Here is a 19,709-nt window from a genome sequence, read left to right on the forward strand (position 1 = left end):
AGATGTAAGTCCTTTATTGGATAAGTGTTTTGCGAATATTTTCTCCCAGTCTGTGGTTTGTCTTGTCATCCTATTAACAGGAATTTTTATTTTGTATTTTTTAAGACAGGATCTCACTCTGTTGCTCAGGCTGGATTGCAATGGTGCAATCATAGCTCACTGCAGCCTCAAACTCTTGTGCTCAAGCAATCCTCTGATCCTCTCAAGTACCTGGGACTACAGGTGCACACCACCATGCCAGGCTAATTAAAAAAATTTTTTTTGTAGAGATAGTGTATGGCTTTGCTGCCCAGGATGATCTTGAACTCCTGGCCTCAAACTATTAATATCTTCCCAACTCAGCCTCCCAAAGTGCTGGGATTACAGGCATGAACCACAGCGCCCAGCTTAACAGGATTTTTCAGAGAGAAAAAGTTTAATTTTGATGAAATCCACCAATTTATCTATTTTTTTCTTTTATGGCATGTGCTTTTGGTGTAATGTCTAAAAACTACACGTAAACCTAGGTTGTAAAGATAGTCTATGTTTTGTTTTATAGCTTTCCTTACATTTAGATATATGATCCATTTTGAGTTAATTTTGTATTACATGTGAGGTTGGGGTTCCTTTGTTTTGGTTTTTGACAAATGGAAGTTCACATCATTTATTGAAACTCTTCTTCCTCTGTTGGTTTTAAGATAAATCCGTTGGCCATACTTCTGAATGTCTATTTATGGATTCTCTATCTTATTTCGTTGATCTGTATTTCTGTCCCTCCTCCAAGTCTTGATTACTTTAACTATAAAATCAAGTTTTATGATTCCCCCACTTTTATTCCTTTTTCAATATTGTTTTATTTATTCTAGTTGTCTTTCCATATACATTTTTAATTTTTATTTTTTTGAGATGGAGTCTCGCTCTGTCGCCCAGGCTGGAGTGCAGTGGCTCGATCTCGGCTCCCTGCAACCTCAGCCTCCCGAGTAGCTGGGACTACAGGCGCCCGCCACCACGCCCGGCTAATTTTTGTGTTTTTAGTAGAGACGGGGTTTCTCCATGTTGGCCAGGCCGGTCTCGAACCCCTGACTTCAGGTGATCTACCCACCTCGGCCTCCCAAAGTGCTGGGATTACAGGCGTGAGCCACCCTTCCCAGCCTCCATGTAAGTTTTAGAATTAGCTTTTCTACATCTACCCAGAAAAAAAAAGCTGCTGGAATTTTGCATACATTTTGTGCCCAAGGTGAGTGTATTGTTGCTCTCACCATAGACCTGGGCTTGCACAGTCAGGCCCAGCAAAGTACCAGGCATCCATTTCATGTTGGATACATGAAGGAAGGGGCCTCGGACACACGGCCGTGGTGAAAGAGGTTGGGAGGCCACACAGAGAAAGGAGAGGGCACTAAGATCAGGCTCAGTCGCTTCTGGATCCCAGGCGCCGGAGATTATTTATGGGTCAATCTGGCGGCCCCTGGGCCTCAGGTAGAAGTGCTTAGCAAGTGAAAAGGGCGTCCCGGGTGCAGCCAAGAGGGTACAGCTGAGAGCCATCGTCGAAGGTGCCTTGACGTGTCAAAGAAAGCAGGGGAACCGGGACAAGACCCTGGGCGTCCGCGCTGTCCCAGCCCCTTCCTGGTGCGCCCCGCCCTGCGATCACAAGGACCCCACCGCCGGGCGAGAGCTGCCCGCCCCGCGCCTGACGTCCGGGGCCTGGAACCGCGCTGCTACCGCGGCCTCTTTCCCTGGTTCTGGCCCGGTGAACGAGGCCCAGCAATCTCTCTCGCATATCACAAAGGGTTGGGTCAATTAAGGCCCATCCGAAAGCATCTGCTGAGCCCTTGGGAACAGTTTAGTCAAATACTGACTGCAGCTACACGTTGGGAAACGCTGGTACAAACCAACAGGCAGCCTTTCCGCCCTTGTGGAGAGAGACTAGCAGCATCATCACTGGCATAAAGAGATAAACCCAAGTGTGCTGGAACATAGGAGCTCTGAAGAGCGGGAGACAAGCAAGGCACCATAGTAACAGAGGTCCTGAGGATGGATGTGGAACACAAGTTGGAGCATGACCAACTGAGACCAGTGTTGCTGGAGCACGGAGCCAAGGGGAGAAATGGCAGGATAAGGCTGGAATATGCAGGGATGAAGCACAACCTGGATTCTTCTGTGTCATGGCAAAGGTTCTGCTCTTGATCCTACAGAAAATGGGCAACCAAAGCAATTGTTTTCCAAAGATCCTAAACAATGTAAAGCTAGGCTCTGATCAAAGGGCTAATTAATCCATATTTACTATTTGTTACCAGGAGTTTCTTATATCAGATTTAAATCAGAAGGCTAATAGCTTCATTTCAACCATGCCACTGTATCCATGAAAATTCTGTAAAAAGTATTTGTGGAGAGCAAAATCCACATGTACTGAATACCTAGCTTAAATTATCAAAACACAACCAGTCTTATCTCTACACTAAACTACTTCATTTGCTGACTAGTCTTTGAAGACATGAAGGTCGCTGACAACCTCATGAGAAGATACTGAAAACATCAGTCTTGTCATATACCTGATCTCCCTTGCCTGACATATACTTCCATCATCTAAATGATCCAGTGCCTGTATCCTAAACACAGTAACATAGACACATTACAACACAGATCCTGACACCTTTAAACAGTGGGGAGCAATTTTGAGGTTACTATTTATCACCTGGGTCTCTGAAAGATGGATACAAGAATGTGCATTTCCAAGGGTACCTAAGATTATCTATGTGCCATGAAACTTGGTAACTGCTTGAAGTGTCACACCAGATATGGAAAATACCAAGAATTAAAAAGAAAGCATCTCACTAGAATTTAAGTGAGTTTTTGAAGTTGCATTAAAGTTGTTAAAGTAATACAACAATACTGCACATTTATTCCAGCTCTATCTCATTTTCTTATTCCACAGGATGAGGGGAACTGTGCCAAGTTACAAATGTTATTAACTCTAGAGAATCCTGAAACAACCCTGTCTTATCATCTCCTAAAATTGGTACAGATCCTGTGTTCGCTGGTTTAGGATTAAAAAAAAAGGCAGGGGACGTATGGTAAAGAACACAATCTTTGTGGTGAGAACGGGGGACAATAAGATACAAACATTTTTTGGCATAAGAAAATTTATTACTACAGTGTTTTCACCATTAAAATTTATGATCTTGGTCTTTCCTTCTTGCCTTTGTATAGGGCCAGAAGAGACACATTGGCTACTTTGACAACCTTAAAGCGGACTCCAGGAATATCACCAACAGCATGACCTTTGCGACCAAATCCAGCAACCAGAACTTCATCGTTTTCCTGGAATAAAATAAAAAGTTTATTTCTAGTGTCAATGGCAATCACAAAAATACTTTCATGTGAGGAAACTCCCTTGCATCAGATAAAAATGTGAGGGAGCCCACCCCAAGAACAGAAGGTACAAAGCAGTTGAAATACTCACCTCAATAAAGTTCAAGCAACCGTCGTTGGGTACAAAGGCTGTGATTTTCTTGCCATTCTTGATCAGCTGGACCCTGACACACTTCCTAATGGCAGAATTTGGCTGTTTGGCTTCAACTCCTCTGAAATATAAAAGGCATAGCAGAGTGAGCTGGCTTTCTGAAAAAGGATAATTTTTTCACATTAACTAGAGAACTACTGAGAAACTGTTTCTATCTTTTCAATCTAACCTCAAATGGCTGAGCGAAAGTCCTGTGATGTCAACCAAGTTTTCTGCCAGTCTTAATTTCATTAGCACAATGGGGGAAATTTCTAGACCTTTTACAGTTATAACATTAGACTGGAGTGGCAGCATGGGCCTGTAGCCCCAATTACTTGGGAGGCTGACGTGAGAGGATCTATGCCTAGGAGGTCAAGACTGCCAGCCTGTATAGAGACCGTCTCAAAAAAAAAAAAAACTAGGATAAGAATTAGAAAGTCTGGGCTGGGCACAGTGGCTCACGCTTGTAATCAGGGCACTTCAGGAGGCCAAGGCAGGCGGATCACCTGAGGTCAGGAGTTTGAGACCAGCCTGGTCAACATGGCGAAACCCCATCTCTACTAAAAATACAAAATATTAGCTGGCATGGTGGTGGGCTCCTGTAATCCCAGCTACCTGGGAGGCTGTGGCAGGAGAATTGCTTAAACCTGGGAGGCTAAGGTTGCAGGGAGCCGAGATGGCGCTACTGCACTCCAGCCTGGACGACAGAGCTAGACTCTGTCTCAAAAAAAAAAAAAAATTAGAAAGTCTGAGTTCAAATGGATCTACCATCATATACGATTGAACTATGTGAAATTATCATTTTTAAAAGTCAAAACCAGTCAAGTACTGGCAGTTTCATGTCTCAATCTTAGGTGTACGACCTCAGTTAATTCTGATTCAAGTCACTTCTTTTCACCTTACCTTTATCAAGTCGAAAAATCATTTGATTGCAGATTCGATAGCTGACACGTGACATTTACTTGTAACAGCTCCCACAGTAAAAGTGTTTGTGTCCTTTACTTCATCATTGTTAGTATCTTCTCCAATTCCTCCCAGGCCAACGTTAAGTAAAAACCTTAACTACCTAATTCCCAAACACTAATTTTACCAACTTTTAAACAGAATAAACGCTTTGCAATTTTACCCCGTAATGCCCAAATGAACACTACTACACAAAAACCTGTAACTACTTTTAAGATAGGAATTCGTAAGTTTATGTCTCGAATTCCTGTAATAAACTAAAACTGACGGAAGCAATGGACTTACACTTTTTCCAGGACGATTCCTTTTGCATGAGAAGCACCTCCAAAAGGGTTGGCCTTCAGGGCTGTGCCCAAATGGGCTTTCTTGTACTGTTTATCATGCCACTTCTGGTCTCGTCGGTGACTGCGGAGCTTCCTAGCAGTACGAAGTCCACGACACTTGCCTGAAAATTAACTATTTTAGTTCTTCTGCAAAAACACGCCATCTACATGTTTCCCATCTTCTAAGACACTCGCCTCATCTGGAATAAACCCTTAAGCCTACTGGCTCTCGTACTATTTACTGGCCTGTGGGCCAAACATCTGGCCTTCAGGTTCCCCTGAACCGACTAATGAACGTTCGAAGAGAGCTCCGGAGAATGTATTCTCCCAAAGGACTAGGCCCCGCTCGAATGCTTGGGAGGAAGCGCCGGCCTCCCTGTGTCCCTCGGTACCCCGACCTCGGCGGCCTCCACGCCTCACTGGCCCCTTCCACGCCGCACCATGTGCGGCCCGGAGCGGCGCTTCCCCGGCCCTCCGCCATGGAGCCTCTCCGCCACGAAGCCTCGCCGTGGCATCCCCCTCCCTACTCTATTCGCATCCGCCCCCCAGTCCCTAAGACCCCAAGTCCCACTTGCGGCGCCCTTAGACTGGCCAGGTCAGCTCACCCATCCTGTCGGCGCCACCGGCCTGAGCGAAAGAGAGAAGCAGCACAGGAAGGAGCCACAAACCACCGCGAGCAAGCCCCACCCAGTCAAGGACCCCGCGCCGCTGTCTGCGTCGCGCCTGACCCGAGGCTGGAGTCTCTCCTTTGAAAACAACGGGTTTACATCACTTTCCTGAGCTAGAATCTGCGTCTTATTTAATGTGCACGAAATTCAGAGATACCTAATTTGCATGGGTTTTTTCCCCCCTTTTCATGAGAATGCTGGAGACCGGAGGAACATGGACTACCAATCCCAGAATGCTTTGCATGGGACCCGCTCACCGCGTAGGTGCCCTTGCCGAAGCTACGTCGAGCAGGTCGCGGGGCTGGGCTGGGCGGAGCTAGGTCCAAGGAGGAAGGAGTCGGTGAGCTGAATCTGTAGAGAGTACTGGGGCGGGAGTCCTGCGAGTAGTCTGGAAAATTAGACTTCTGAGCCTTAATTCGTGCTCACAAGCAGCACAGTAAATTGTAAAATGTAGTGAAGCAATGTAATATAGTAACTAAAACCCCAAGCTTTGGAGCCAGACTGCGCCTTTAACCCTAAAGCTGCCCTTTATTTGGACTGGCGAGTCATTTAATTTAATTTAATTTTTTTTTTTTTTTTCCTGAAGCAAGGTCTCACTCTGTCGCCCATGTTGGAGTGCAGTGGTGTGATCTCGGCTCACTACAACCTCCACTTCCCGGGTTCAAGCGATTGTCCCACCTCAGCCTCCTGAGTAGCTGGGATTACAGGCGCCCGCCCCCGTGCCCGGCTAATTTTTGTATTTTCAGTAGAGACGGGGTTTCACCATGTTGGCCAGTCTGGTCTCAAACTCCTGACTTCAAGTGATCCGTCCGCCTCGGCCCCCCGAAGTGCTGAGATTACAGGCGTGAGCCACCGCGCCTGGCCATTTAATTAACTCTAATACTGTTTCTCCTGTAAGATGAACTAGCTATGAGAGGTTTCTGGGATATTGGTTCACTCAGCAAGGATTTTAAAAAATGCCTTCCATGTGCCAGACGCTGTTGTAGGTACCAGGAATATGGCAGTTAAATTAAGAGGGTGAAGGTTTCTGCTCTGATAGAGTTTATATTTTAAGTGTGAGAGGACAGACCAGATAGACAGATAGATGTAAATTAAATAATTAAATAGATCATTTTACATACTGTAGCGCTATAGAGAAAATATAGCTGGATGGGTGATAGTGACTTGGGAATGGGGGTGGCTACTCTGGATAGGGTAGGTTAAGGAGACATCTCGAGATGTAGAAGGGGCTAGTGCTTTTTAAGAACTGAAAGATCAGTGAAGAAGGGGAGCTTAGTGACTGAGGAGTAGTGTGGCACTAGATGGGGTCTGAGAATTACACAGGAATATGTGGAGCCTGTAGGCCATGGTAAAGCCTTTTTTCTACTCTTCTGGTGATTTAAGGCCATTGTAAAGTTTTGAGCATGGGAGTTGGTAGCAAAATAAGATTTATATTTTTATGGGATTACTCTGGCTGTTGAGAGGAGAAAAAGACATGAATCTGAGAGGCCCCTTCGGAAGGTATTGCAATAGTTCAGAGGAGAGATGGTGATAGCTTGGACCCTCAGTGGAGGTGGTAAAAAGTGGTTGGGTCAGATACACTGCTTGGTGGTAGAATGAACAGAATTTGCTCAGGACTGCAGGATGTGGGAGAGGAGTTAATTACACCCCTATGATTTTTTACCTCAGCACTTGGGTGAGTTGTAGAGTTGTGAGTTGGGTGAGTTCTAAAGTGGGAAATACTAGGAGAGGAGCAAATTTCAAAGGAGGAAATGAAGAGTTCTGGTTTGGATATGTTAAGTTTGAGCTGCCAAACATCCAGGGATGTGGAGTGGACAGTTGGATATATGATATGAAGCTCAGGAGTCATCAATGAGTAAATAGTATTAAAACTATGGCTCTGATTGAGATAGCTTAGGTGATGACTGTAGGTAGAACAGAGGAAGATTAGAGTCCTGAGCACACCAAAGTTTAGTGGTACAGAAAAGACGGCAGGTGAAGCAAAACAGATGAAGAAACAGTGGCCAATGTTACACTCTGTTCAAAGCCAAGTGAAGAAGGGAGTGAGAAAGTGTGAAAAGAGAGAAGATGAGGACTGAGAATTGTCTTTTGGACTTGAAAATGTGGAGGTTACTGGTCACTTTGTCAAATGGGGATTCCATGGAGTACTGAAAGTGAAAGGCTGATGGGATCAGAGTGAAGAGAATATGGGAGGGAAGGAAGTCTAGACAGCAGCTATAGACAATTTTTGCAAGACATTTTTTATGTGCAGAGAAATGGGACCCTTTTAGGAGGGAAATGTGAAGTTGGAGGGTTTTATTTTTAAGATGACCACTTTTATGACATTTTTGTATGCTGATCAGGTTGAGAAAATTAAAAATGGGTTATTCAGCAGAGAAAGGGGATAATTGCAGGAGCAAGTCCTTAAGTAGACTAGAAGGGTGCCCAAGTGGAGGAGTTAACTGTAGGAACAATAACAGTTTATGTACAGTAATAGAGTGACGGGTACAGCTGCAAGTAAATTGGAAGATTTGATGATAGGAGGTTGTGGAACTTCACTTTTGACTTATTTTTTCAATGAAATAAAAAGCAAGGCCATCAGCGAAGAGAGAGTGGGAGAAAAAGGCTTGAGGAGAGAAGGTAAGATGTGAAATCATTATCAATGACAATACAAGCGTTAGATAGTACTTACTATGTGCCAGATTCTATTTTTGGCTTATATTTATTAACTCATTTTATTCTCATAAGGAATTTTACTGAGGGATAGATATACAAAAACTGAGGCTTTGGTGAATTTAACTTGCCCAAGCTCACATATTTAGTAAGTGGTAGAACTAAGATTTTAACCCAGGTAATCTGGTTTTAGAATCTTATATTTGACCCGTATGTTATACTGCCTCCTAATCTAGAATGGTAGGAAAACACATTGACAAGAAAATAGGGTTGTTGAGCAGTTCTGAGAGCCCATTTGAAATCTGTGTTTATGAAGTGACATCAGTGAGTTATGTGTATTTCTTCAGATTCGTTCAGTGAAATTACTGAATAGGTGAGGATGTGGATTTAAATGGCTGGAGTTGAGGTCTAGTCAGATAAGTATGATGGAGGGAGGGCAAGGGATTAAGACTATTTGCAGGAAAATAATTACAGAGATGAAACATGAAATCAAAGCTCGAGGAGTAAAGAGCCACGAATAGCCATAATGCTTCCGGAGAAGGACTAGCCCTACCAGATATGGGAATTTTTAATGCAACTAAGAGAGTACAACTAAGAGAGTACAATTTTGGTACAGAAATAGACAAATTGTTGAATAGAACAGAATGAACAAATCCCAGCAAGAGATTCATATGAGTATAGAATATTATTAAATGACAAAAGTAGATGTCAGATCAATGGGTAAAGGAGGGACTTTCAAAAAGGTAGAGCTAGAAGTCCTAGCCAGAGCAATTAGGTAAGAAAGAGAAGGCATTTGGTTTGGAAAGGAAGAAATTAAATTCTATTTGTTTGCACGTGATATGATCCTGTATATAGAAAACCTTAAAAAACTGCACCAAAACTTGTTAGAACTAACGAATGAATTAACCGAAGCTGCAGTATGTAAAATCAACATACAAAAATCTGTCGTGTTTCTATACACTAACAACTATGTTAAAAAGAAATCAAGAAAGCAATCCCATTTATAATAGCTACAGAAAGAAAAATGAAATAACTTAGGAATAAGTTTAACCAAGAAGGTGAAAGGTCTGCATTCTGAAAACTATAAAACATTGATGAAAGAAATTGAAGTGGACACATACAAATGGAAAGACATCCCATGTTCACAGATTGGAAGAATTAATATTATTAAGGTCGTCTATACTAGTTGAAATGGTTTACAGATTCAATACAATCTTTATCAAAGTGTCCCTGTACTCCCAGAAATTCAGGAGACTGAGGTAGAAGGATCTCTTAAGCCCAGAAGTTTGAGTCCAAGCTGGGCAATATAGTGAGATACATCTCTTAAAAAATCCCAATGATGTTTTTCAGGGAAATAGAAAAAATAATCCTAAGATTCAAAGGAACCACAGAAGACCATGAATAGCCAAAGCAATCTTGATCAAAAAGAACAAAGCTAGAGGCATCATACTACCTGACTTCAAAGTACACTACAAAGTTATAATAATCAAAACAATATGGTATTGGCATTTAAAAAGACACATGGAGCCATAGAACAGAGAAACCCAGAAATAATTCCACACATTTACAGTCAATTGATTTTTTTTTTTTTTTTTTTTTGAATACAGAGTCTCAGCCTGTTGCCCAGGTTGAAGTGCAGTGGCGCCATCTCGGCTCACTGCAACCTCCACCTCCTGGGTTCAAGTGATTCTCCTCCCTCAGCCTCCTGAGTATCTGGGATCACAGGCATGCGCCACCACACCCAGCTAATTTTTTTTTTTTTTTTTTTGAGATGGAGTCTCACTCTGTCACGCAGGCTGGAGTGCAGTGGTGCAGTCTTGGCTCACTGCAACCTCTGCCTCCTGGGCTCAAGTAATTCTCCTTCCTCAACCGTCTGAGTAGCTGGGATTACAGGCGTGCACCACCATGTCCAGTTAATTTTTGTATTTTTGGTAGAGATGGGGTTTCACCATGTTGGCCAGGATAGTCTGGAACTCCTAACTTCAAGTGATCCACCCTCCTCTGCCTATCAGAGTGCTGGGATTACATATGTGAGCCACTGTGCCCAGCCTAATTTTTGTATTTTTAGTAGAGACGAGGTTTCACCATTTTGGTTAGGCTGGTCCTGAACTCCTGACCACAAGTGATGGGCCCTCCTCGCCTCCCAAAGTCAAGAGATTATAGGCACGAGCCACCGCACTAGGCCTTACAGTCCATTGATATTTGACAAAGATGCTGCGAGGACAAACTGGGAAAGGACATTTTCTTCAGTAAGTGGTGTTTGGAAAATAGGATATCCACATGCAGAAGAATGAAACTGGATGCATATACGATATATGTATAAATCAACTCAAAGTGGATTAATGATTTAGACACAAGACCTGAAACTGTAAACCACTAGAAAAATAGGGAAAAGCTCCCCTTGTCCATTGGTCTGGACAAGGTTGTTTGGATATGACCTCAAAAGCACAGGAAACAAAAGTAAAAATAGACAAATGGGATTACACAAATTAAAAATCCTCTGCACAGCAAAGGAAACAGCAGAGGAGACAACCTCATAATGGCAGAAAATATTTGCAAAGCATGTATGTGATACTGTCCAAAATATATAAAGAACACACTAGCAAGAAAACAATCCAACTGAAAAATGAGCAAAGGACTTGAATACACATTTCTCAAAAGAAAACACAAGAATGAATATCAGGTATATGAAAAATGCTCAGAATCACTAATCATCAGGGAAATGCAAATTAAAACTGTGAGAGATCACCTCACACCTGTTAGAATGGCTATTGCCAAAAAGATGAAAGCTAAGTGTTAGTGCAGATGTGGAGAAACAGAAACCCTTGCGTACATTCAGCGGAATGTAAACTAGTACAACCCTTATGGAAAACAGTGTGGAGGGTTTGCAGAAATAAAAAATCAGGCCAGGCATGGTGGCTCACACCTGTAATCCCAGCACTTTGGGAGGCTGAGGTGGGTGGATCAACTGAAGTCAGGAGTTCCAGACCAGCCTGGCCAATGTGGCAAAATCCTGTCTGTACTAAAAATACAAAAATTAGCTGAGTGTATTGGCAGGTGCCTGTAATCCCAGCTACTCAGGAGGCTAAGGCAGGAGAATTACTTGAACCCAGGAGGCAGAGGTTGCAGGGAGCAGAGCTCGCACCACTGCACTCCAGCCTGAGCAACAGACCGAGACTCTGTCTCAAAAAAAAAAAAAAAAAAATCTGTCTACTGTGTGAGTCAGCAATCTCACTGCTGGGTATATATCTAAAGCAAATAAAATCAGTATGTCAAAGAGATGTCTGAACTTCCATGTTCATTGCAGCATTAGTCACAATAGCCAAGATATGGAATCAGTACAACAGTAAATGAATGGACAAATTAAAAATGGTTTATATACACAACAGAATACTATTCAGCCATTAAAAAGAAGGAAATCAGCCGGGCGTGGTGGCTCAAGCCTGTAATCCCAGCACTTTGGGAGGCCGAGATGGGCGGATCACGAGGTCAGGAGATGGAGACCATCCTGGCTAACACGGTGAAACCCCGTCTCTACTAAAAATACAAAAAAAACTAGCTAGGCGAGGTGGTGGGCGCCTGTAGTCCCAGCTACTTGGGAGGCTGAGGCAGGAGAATGGCATAAACCCGGGAGGCGGAGCTTGCAGTGAGCTGAGATCCGGCCACTGCACTCCAGCCTGGGCGACACAGCGAGACTCTGTCTCAAAAAAAAAAAAAAAAAAAAAAAAAGAAGGAAATCTTGTTATTTGCAACAACATAGATGAACCTGGAGGACATTATGGTAAATGAAAGGAGCCAGACACAAAAAGACAAATACTGTATGTTTTCACTTATATGTGGAATCTAAAAATTTTGAACTGATAGAAGAAGTGAGTAGAATGATGGGCATGGGAGTTGGGGGTATTTGGAGAGATGTTGGTCAAAGGATACAAAGGTTTAGTTTGACAGGAGCAGTAAATTTTCAAGAGACTTGTTGAATAACACGGTGACTCCAGTTGACCCACAGACAACATGGGTTTGAATTGCGCAAGTCCAAAACAGGCAGATTTTCTTCTACCTCTGACGTTCTGAGAAAGCAAGAACTCTTCATCCTCTTACTCCTCCTCAGCCTACTCAATGTGAAGACTGTGAGGATGAAGACCTTTATGGTGATCCATTTCCATTTAATGAGTAGTAAATATATTTTCTCTTCTTTATAATTTTGTTATTAACATTCATTTCTGTGGCTTAATTTATTGTAAGAATATGGTATGTAATACACGTAACATGAAATATGTGTTAATAGGCTGTTTATGTTATCCAGTCAACAGTAGGCTATTAGTAGTTAAGTTTTTAGAAAGTCAGAAGTTATACACAGATTTTCTACTGTGTGGGGAGGTCAGCATCCCTAAACCCCATGTTGTTCAAGGGTCAACTGTATAAATAACAAAGTATATATTGAAAATTGCTAAGAGAGTAGATTTTAAGTGCTCTCACCACAGAAAAATTATACAAAAGTATTTGAGGTAATGCATATGTTAGTTCTATTTAACCATTGTACAATGTATATATATATTAAAATATGTTGTGCACCATAAATATACACAGATTTTGTTAAAGAGTAAATAATTAAAAATAAATTAATATTTAAAAAAGATGGAGCTGCACAAAAAGTGATTACCCAATGAAATTGTGTCACTATCTCACCCTGAAAGCAAAAATCAACTCCGGATAAATTAAGGGCTTAAATATCAACAAGAAAACTTTGAAATTCTTAATAGAGAACAAAGGTGAATATCTTTTTGAACTTAGTCTGCACATGACAAGAACGATAAGTTTGATCATATTAAAATTAACACCCTCTTCATCAAAAAATATCTGAAAGAAAGTAAAAAGACAAGTTACATACTGAGGATTGCTATCCATAGCCACAAAACTTACAAAGGATTAATATTTTAAAAAATTTCTGGCCAGGCACGGTGGCTCACGCCTGTAATCCCAGCACTTTGGGAGGCTAAGACAGGGGGATCACCTGAGGTCAGGAGTTTGAGACCAGCCTGGCCAACATGGTGAAACCCCCTCTGTACTGAAAATACAAAAATTGGCCAGACATGGTGGTGCATGCCTGTAATCCCAGTTACTCAGGAGGCTGAGGCAGGAAAATCACTTGAACTCAGGAGGCAGAGGTTGCAATCAGCCGAGATCACTCCATTGCACTCTAGCCTGGGCAATAGAGTGAGACTCTGTCTCAAAAGAAACAAACAAAAAAATCCCTTCTACATAACAAGAAGAAGAGAACAAATAATACAATGAGAAAACATGACAAAAGACATGAATAGGCCAGCCGTGGTGGCTCAAACCTGTAATCCTAGCACTTTGGGAGGCTGAGGCAGGTGGATCGCTTGAAGTCAGGAGTTCGAGACCAGCCTGGCCAGCATAGTGAAACCCCCATCTCTTTACTAAAAATACAAAAAAAAAAAAAAAAAATTAGCTGGGCGTGGTGGCATCTGCCTGTAGTCCCAGCTACTTCGGAGGCTGAGGTAGGAGAATCGCTTGAACCCGGGTGGCAGAAGTTGTAGTGAACCAAGATCACACTGCTGCACTGTAGCCTGGGCAACAGAGCGAGACTCCGTCTCCCAAAAATAAACAAACAAACAAACAAAACAAACAAAAAACATGAATAGGCATATCATAAGGAAACATATATGACCCGTAAATATTTGAAGAGGTATTCGTCATGTCTGATTATGATATAAATATTAAACTGTACTTGAAATTAGTTGGGGAAATACTTCCTCTTTTTCTGTTGTCTCTAAGTGTTCATATAAAATTGGGATGATTTGTTCCTTGAAGGTTTAGTCAAACATCCTGTAAAACCGTTGGGGCCTGGTGTTTTCTTTATGGGAAGGTTATTAACCACAGCTTAGATCTCTTTAATAGTTAAAGAAATACTTGTAAAACTGTAGGGTTTTTTTGAGTCTGATCTGGTAAGTCATTTTCCTAGGAATTTATCCATTTCATCTAAGTTTTCAAAATTATTTCATAAAGCTGTTATGACATTCTATTATGGGTGTGTATATATACATACATGTATATATATGTATATGTTATATATTTGTGTTGGAAAGTTCCAAACTATGACTTCAATTTCTTTAGTAGATGTAGTGCTATTCAGGTTATTTTTTCTTGAGTGAGCTTTGATGGTATGTGCCTTTCTGGGAATTTGTCCATTGCATCTAATTTGTCTAACTTATGGCATGAAGCTGTTTGTAATATTCTCTTATTATCTTTTTAATATTCATAGATTTATAGTGATTTCTCATCTTTCATTCCTGATTTTGGTGATTTGTGTCTTCTCTCTTTCTCTCTTGTTTCTCGGTCAGTGTATTAGTCAGGGTTCTTCAGAAAAACAGAACCAATAGAACGTGTATGCATGCACACGCACGCACACACACACGGAGGATTTATTATGAGAAATTGGTTCATGCAGTTGTGGAGGCTGAGAAGTCCCACGATCTGCTGTCTACAAGCTGGAAACCAAAGATATCAGTTGTTTAATTCAGTCTGAGTGTGAAGGCCTGAGAACTGGGGCTGCTCACTGTGTAAATCTCAGTCCAAGGACCAGAGAAGATGAGATGAGATGTCAGGGAGAAATAAGAGGCAAATTCCTTCTTCCTCTGCCTTTTGTTCTATTTCAAGCCCTCAATGGATTGGATGATGTCTACATTGGAGAGGGCAGTCTACTTTACTGAGTCCCCTGACTCAAATGCCAATCTTATCCAGAAACAACTTCACAGTTACACCCAGAAATAATGTTGAATCTGGCCATCCCTAGGGCCAGTCAAGTTGATACACAGAATTAACCATCGCAGTCAGCTAGAAGTCTAACAATCTTATTGATCTGTTCAAAGAACCAGCTTTTGTTTCACTAATTTTATGTTGTTTTTATTTATTTTACTTTTTTCTTTTCTTTCTTTTTTTTTTTCAGCATGAATTATCAAGCAATCTATTGGTTTTTTTGTTTGTTTGTTTTCAATGTCATTTGGCCTTTATTATTTACTTTCTTCTGCTTGTTTTGAATTTAAATTTGCTCTTTTTCTTTTTCTTTTTTGGTTTATTAAAGTGGAAGCTTAGATACTTTTTTGAAATTCTTTCTAATTTGGTCTTGAGGTCTCTCTCTGGAGAGTGGCTATAACATGCATCCTTGCTGTAATGGGACTCCCTGATGGTTATGGATGTTTACAATGTACATTTCATGGGACACTTCTTTATCCTGGGGGATGGATGGCCTAATGCCTAAGTGTCTGACCCATGCCAGGTGTCCCTTTCACGGTACACTTGTTTTACTGGTAGACACCCTGTGGTTCCTTGTTGACCTGTGTCTAGTTTATTCCCACCAAGATAGCCTTTCTCTAGGAGAACCCTGACCAGGAGAAAAGTCTGAGTGTGTCAGCAGATGAAACACAAGAGGAGGCAGCACAGCAAATCACATTACCTAACAGAAGCGGTTTGATTCCTTGACAGAGCCCAGAAAGAACAGGGCAGCACACCTTGCAGGGCCATTTGGGACACACATGCTCAACCAGCGGGTGGGGGCAAGAGAGAGGCAGATACAGAGGACTTGTGGGATTAAAGATTTATTGGGGTCCAAAGTATTATCCAGACAGGTTTCCCATGGGGAGTTTTCATTGGTGGGTTTAAAGCACGCAGACATGAGTTCTGTGGGGCCACGTTGTGACTGAGAGATGGTTACTGTGACATTTCCGTGCAATCTATGTGGGGTGTAGGGGTCAGTGGGGCATGTCCCTGGGGCTGTATTTAGCTTCCCCATAGGGAGGTGGTCAACCAGAGGCAATTGTATTGGGGGCTATCTAGATCAACCACATTTGAGGAACTGGGAAGAGGTAGATAAATGGAAACTGTGTCAAGTGTGACTAAGCCCTGCTCTGGCATGAGAAATTTCAACTTATATTCAGAATTGATGCTGAGGTAACATAACACTATAGAATTCACTACAGTCATTGGTTTGAAACCTTCAGTCTTTTCTAATATATTTAATGCTCTACATATCCCTCTAAGCACTGCTTGAGCTGCTTGCCTCAGGTTTTGGTATGTTATGTTTTAGTTTTAATTCAATTCAAAATGTTTATTAATTTCTATTTTGACTTCCTTTTTGAACCATGGAATTAGAAGTATGTTACTTATTTTCAAATATTTGGGAATTTCCAAATATATGTGAATTTTCTATGCACATTTGAAAAGAAAGAATATTCTGCTGATGTTGGGTGGAACATTCTATAAATATTAACTAGCCCAAGGTGGTTGATAGTGCTATTCAGGTCTTCTGCATCCTGTATTCAGGATGATAGTGACATTAAGTGGAGGGAGGTGAGGATCAAATTTGGATGTTGGATCATACTTGGATGTTGGATTATTGGCTTACTTTCAGTAATGAGCTTAATTATCACATTTTTGTACATTTTAAAAATCCCACAAATAAGGCATGAACCAATGGTCAGAGTGTGTTATGAGCCAAGGATTATGATTACTATTTCTCAGAAAAGAAGAAAAAAGAGATTTAACTTTTCTTTCTTGGTGCTTTACATTTTGAATTTTTCACTTTGTGATGAACTTATTACTTAATTTGGAGCCGGAAAGGAGGAGGGACTATCCTTTGATATTGGACTCTGAATTTCCCTAAAAGAGTCCCCCAAAAGAATCTGCTTGGAGTTAGAGGAAAAAAAACAAGGCCCCGGGGTTGCAGACTGGTGAGCTGGCAGGAAAGTAGAGGAAGGTGAAGTCAGAGAGGTGGGCAGGGCCAACTTGTGTCCAAACTGCAGGCCGGGATAAGAGATTGGGGTGTTATTCCAACTGTAATGATAAGCACTGGAGGGGTTAGAGTAAGAGAGTGACAAGATCAAATCTATATTTTAAAATGCTCACTGTGCCTGCTATAGAAGAACCATGACAGAGGGGCAAGGCCTCAGGTTATTCAAGGAGGGGGCTGCTACAATAGTCCAGGTGAGAGGGAGTAGGTAGTAACTTTGCAGGCGGAGAGATGTCATACTCTTCAGGATGTATTTTGGAGTTAGGTCATGAATGAAAGAGCAAAAGAACTGACATCATCACTGTCACCATCACCACCATCACCTTTTCTAATATGTACTGAGTGTTATTTTGGTGCCAGACATAGGACGACTAAGCATTTCACATGCATAATATCTTTTAATCCTTAAAGCAATCTCTGTGTTGTAGGTACTATTAGCCCCATTTTACAAAGAGAAAATGGAGACTTAAAGAAGTTAATTTGCTTAACTTCTTTGTTTGTTGGTTTTCAGATTAGTTATAAGGCAGAATTTTGATTTTTAAGTTTAGAAAAAATTTTAATGAATGTGAACTAAATAAGGCACAAAATAGATGGAAATAGAATAGACAAACATCAGGAAAACTAGAGAGTTATCGTTGTTAAGATAGAAGTATTTTTATTGTAAGTTTCAACCTGCTATCTTTGGGTTACTATAGAGTATATGAAAACCAAGAGACACCATCACTAAAGAATCCTACTTGGTAGCTCTTGCAATGTGGGGGGGAGTGGGAGCAGGAAGGAGAACAATTTTCCCTCTTTTCTGTTATCTTCCAAGTAGAAGGAGTTTAATTAATAAACGGGTTTCCATCTGTCACTTTACTCATTCCATGCCAGGTAAGGATGTGTGGCATCTGCAGCACATTTCAAAAGCGTAGTCTGGGCATGTTCACCTTTTCCTTTTTGAGACCCAGCCTGAACACAGAGCATGCATTTCCCCTGTTTTTTTCCTAGACAGGCCTTTTTTTCCCACCAAGAGCCCAGTGCTGCCAGGATAGGCTGCCATGTCTGTCTTCTGGTGGGAGGGCTCAGTTAGAATCCATTTTGCTCCTACTCTAAGCTTTCCTCCATTCTCTGTCCTGGCCTTGCACGCCAATAAAGGTGGCATTTGGGCCTCTACTTGTCTTACCCCTTGTGCTGTTTTTCATTTGGTTTAACATTCAGTTGGGGTAGAAGGGCATTTCTATTTGATTTCTCTCAGAGACACCCCACTCTCTCCAACCAAGAGGAAAGGTAGGTCTTCATACATTAGATCAGTTGATGAGGAGATTTAGGTCAAGAGTGATCCTGATTCTTGATACCACCCTGGGCAGATCTAGCCATTTTGGGAAAAGAGCCAAAGGTTTTTACAATATTGATGATTAATACTGGAACATTTAGGGGGATTCCTAGTACTTTAGCTGTGAAAGTGGAGGCAGCAGTTGCTATGGAAATGTGACAAGTTAAAATAACAACTTTAAGTGAGCATGGAGAAGCAGTGAGGGTAAGACCGATGATTACGTGCTCTGTGTAACTCTCATAATGAATGTTGAGTGCTTCATTTTCCTGATTAAATTATTAAACACAATTTTTTCTTTGTCCAAAATGAGTGAGATTTCTTTTTTTCTTTTGAGATGGAGTCTCGCTCTGTCACCCAGGCTGTGGACACGATCTTGGCTCACTGCAAGCTCCGCCTCCCAGGTTCACGCCGTTCTCCTGCCTCAGTCTCCCGAGTAGCTGGGATTACAGTCGCTGCCACCATACCCAGCTAATTTCTTGTATTTTTAGTAGAGATGGGGGTTTCACTGTGTTAGCCAGGCTGGTCTCGAACTCCTGACCTCGTGATCCGCCCGCCTCGGCCTCCCAAAGTGCTGGAATTACAGGTGTGAGCCCCCGCGCCTGGCCTGAATGAGATTGCTTATCCTCTCACTCTAGCTGCTGCTTGGTGCAGTGACTATTTCTTCTCACCTCTGTTCCAAGGTAGAACTAAAGAAATAGTCTGTGTTGCCATATGATCTTACTGATACTCAGAGCTGATCTTTAAAATCCGGTTATTATAATTAAACCTCTGTGTGGGATCTAGGGGGAGTTCACAAAGCTGTTCTTTGATGCTCTTTGTAAAATTCCTGGAAGGGAGGTATAATTTTAAGATGCATATTAAAAGTTGTTCTCCAGGTGTTCTTGAGCTTGGCTGAGAATCAAGCAAAGGGAAATAAGCTTCTATTTCAGTAGGGACCTTTGAGTTCTAAGAAAAGAAAGAGACTTTTTCTCACTAGGAAAAGAAAGATAATTTTTCTCACTGCAATGTGAGAAATGTGTTAGAATCTCCTTCCCTGGAGAGATTTCACAGCTGGGTAGATGGACCAGATCTGTGTTGTCTATGAGTTCAGTGGGGAAACAGTTGATCTTTGGTGATGCAGAATGGCAGAAGTGACTCTTTCAGCCCTTGCATTCCACAGTAAAATGAAAAATCATCAGGATTATTTCAAGATTATTCAAATATAATATGTAAATGATTATAATGTATAAATATAAAAATTCCTACCAAAATAAGCATGCAAAATCTCAGACACTTTATATTATTTAGACTTTATCGCTTAAAGGACTTTGTTGTAAACCAATTTTTTCCTTTGAATTAAAAAAAGTGAGAGAAAAGGAAGGAAATAGAGGAAGAAAAAAGAAAAGAAGAAGAGAGGGGTTCTGGGTTTGCATTGCTATACAAAAGAACAGAAGTAATTTTTCTGTTGATTTAAAAATTGCTTCTTGATCTCGTTGGTTCTAGCGATCATTGCTAATTATGAGGA

The 19,709-nt window shown here is 41.5% G+C and overlaps 2 protein-coding genes across 33 annotated transcripts in view; one reads left to right on the plus strand and one right to left on the minus strand.

Annotated features, from left to right (window-relative positions):
• Window positions 1-3,101: 3,101 nt before the first annotated feature.
• On the minus strand, window positions 3,102-5,433 carry RPS23 (ribosomal protein S23). The gene is made up of 4 exons (XM_015451662.3): window positions 5,370-5,433; window positions 4,727-4,886; window positions 3,440-3,560; window positions 3,102-3,297 (listed from the first exon to the last, which is right to left on the minus strand). The coding sequence occupies exons 1-4, from the start codon at window positions 5,371-5,373 to the stop codon at window positions 3,151-3,153; spliced, it is 432 nt and encodes a 143-aa protein (XP_015307148.1). The 5' UTR covers window positions 5,374-5,433; the 3' UTR covers window positions 3,102-3,150.
• Window positions 5,434-5,453: 20 nt separating this feature from the next.
• LOC102115526 (V-type proton ATPase subunit S1-like protein) overlaps window positions 5,454-19,709 on the plus strand; it is a 112,821-nt gene continuing 98,565 nt past the window's right edge. For 10 of the 32 annotated variants that reach the window (XR_012413816.1, XR_012413817.1, XR_012413818.1 and 7 more), the window contains exon 1: window positions 5,730-8,051. Coding sequence is in view for 16 of the 32 variants with exons in the window: in XM_045393987.3 (XP_045249922.2) it covers window positions 7,895-8,051 (157 nt within the window). In the remaining 16 variants the exon portion in view is untranslated. Of the gene's footprint in view, window positions 8,052-19,709 lie in introns of all 32 variants that reach the window. The other 22 variants (XM_073993742.1, XM_073993750.1, XM_073993753.1 and 19 more) reach the window with 4 other exon arrangements.

The sequence above is a fragment of the Macaca fascicularis genome, chromosome 6, assembly GCF_037993035.2.
Source record: "Macaca fascicularis isolate 582-1 chromosome 6, T2T-MFA8v1.1".
NCBI lineage: Eukaryota > Metazoa > Chordata > Mammalia > Primates > Cercopithecidae > Macaca > Macaca fascicularis.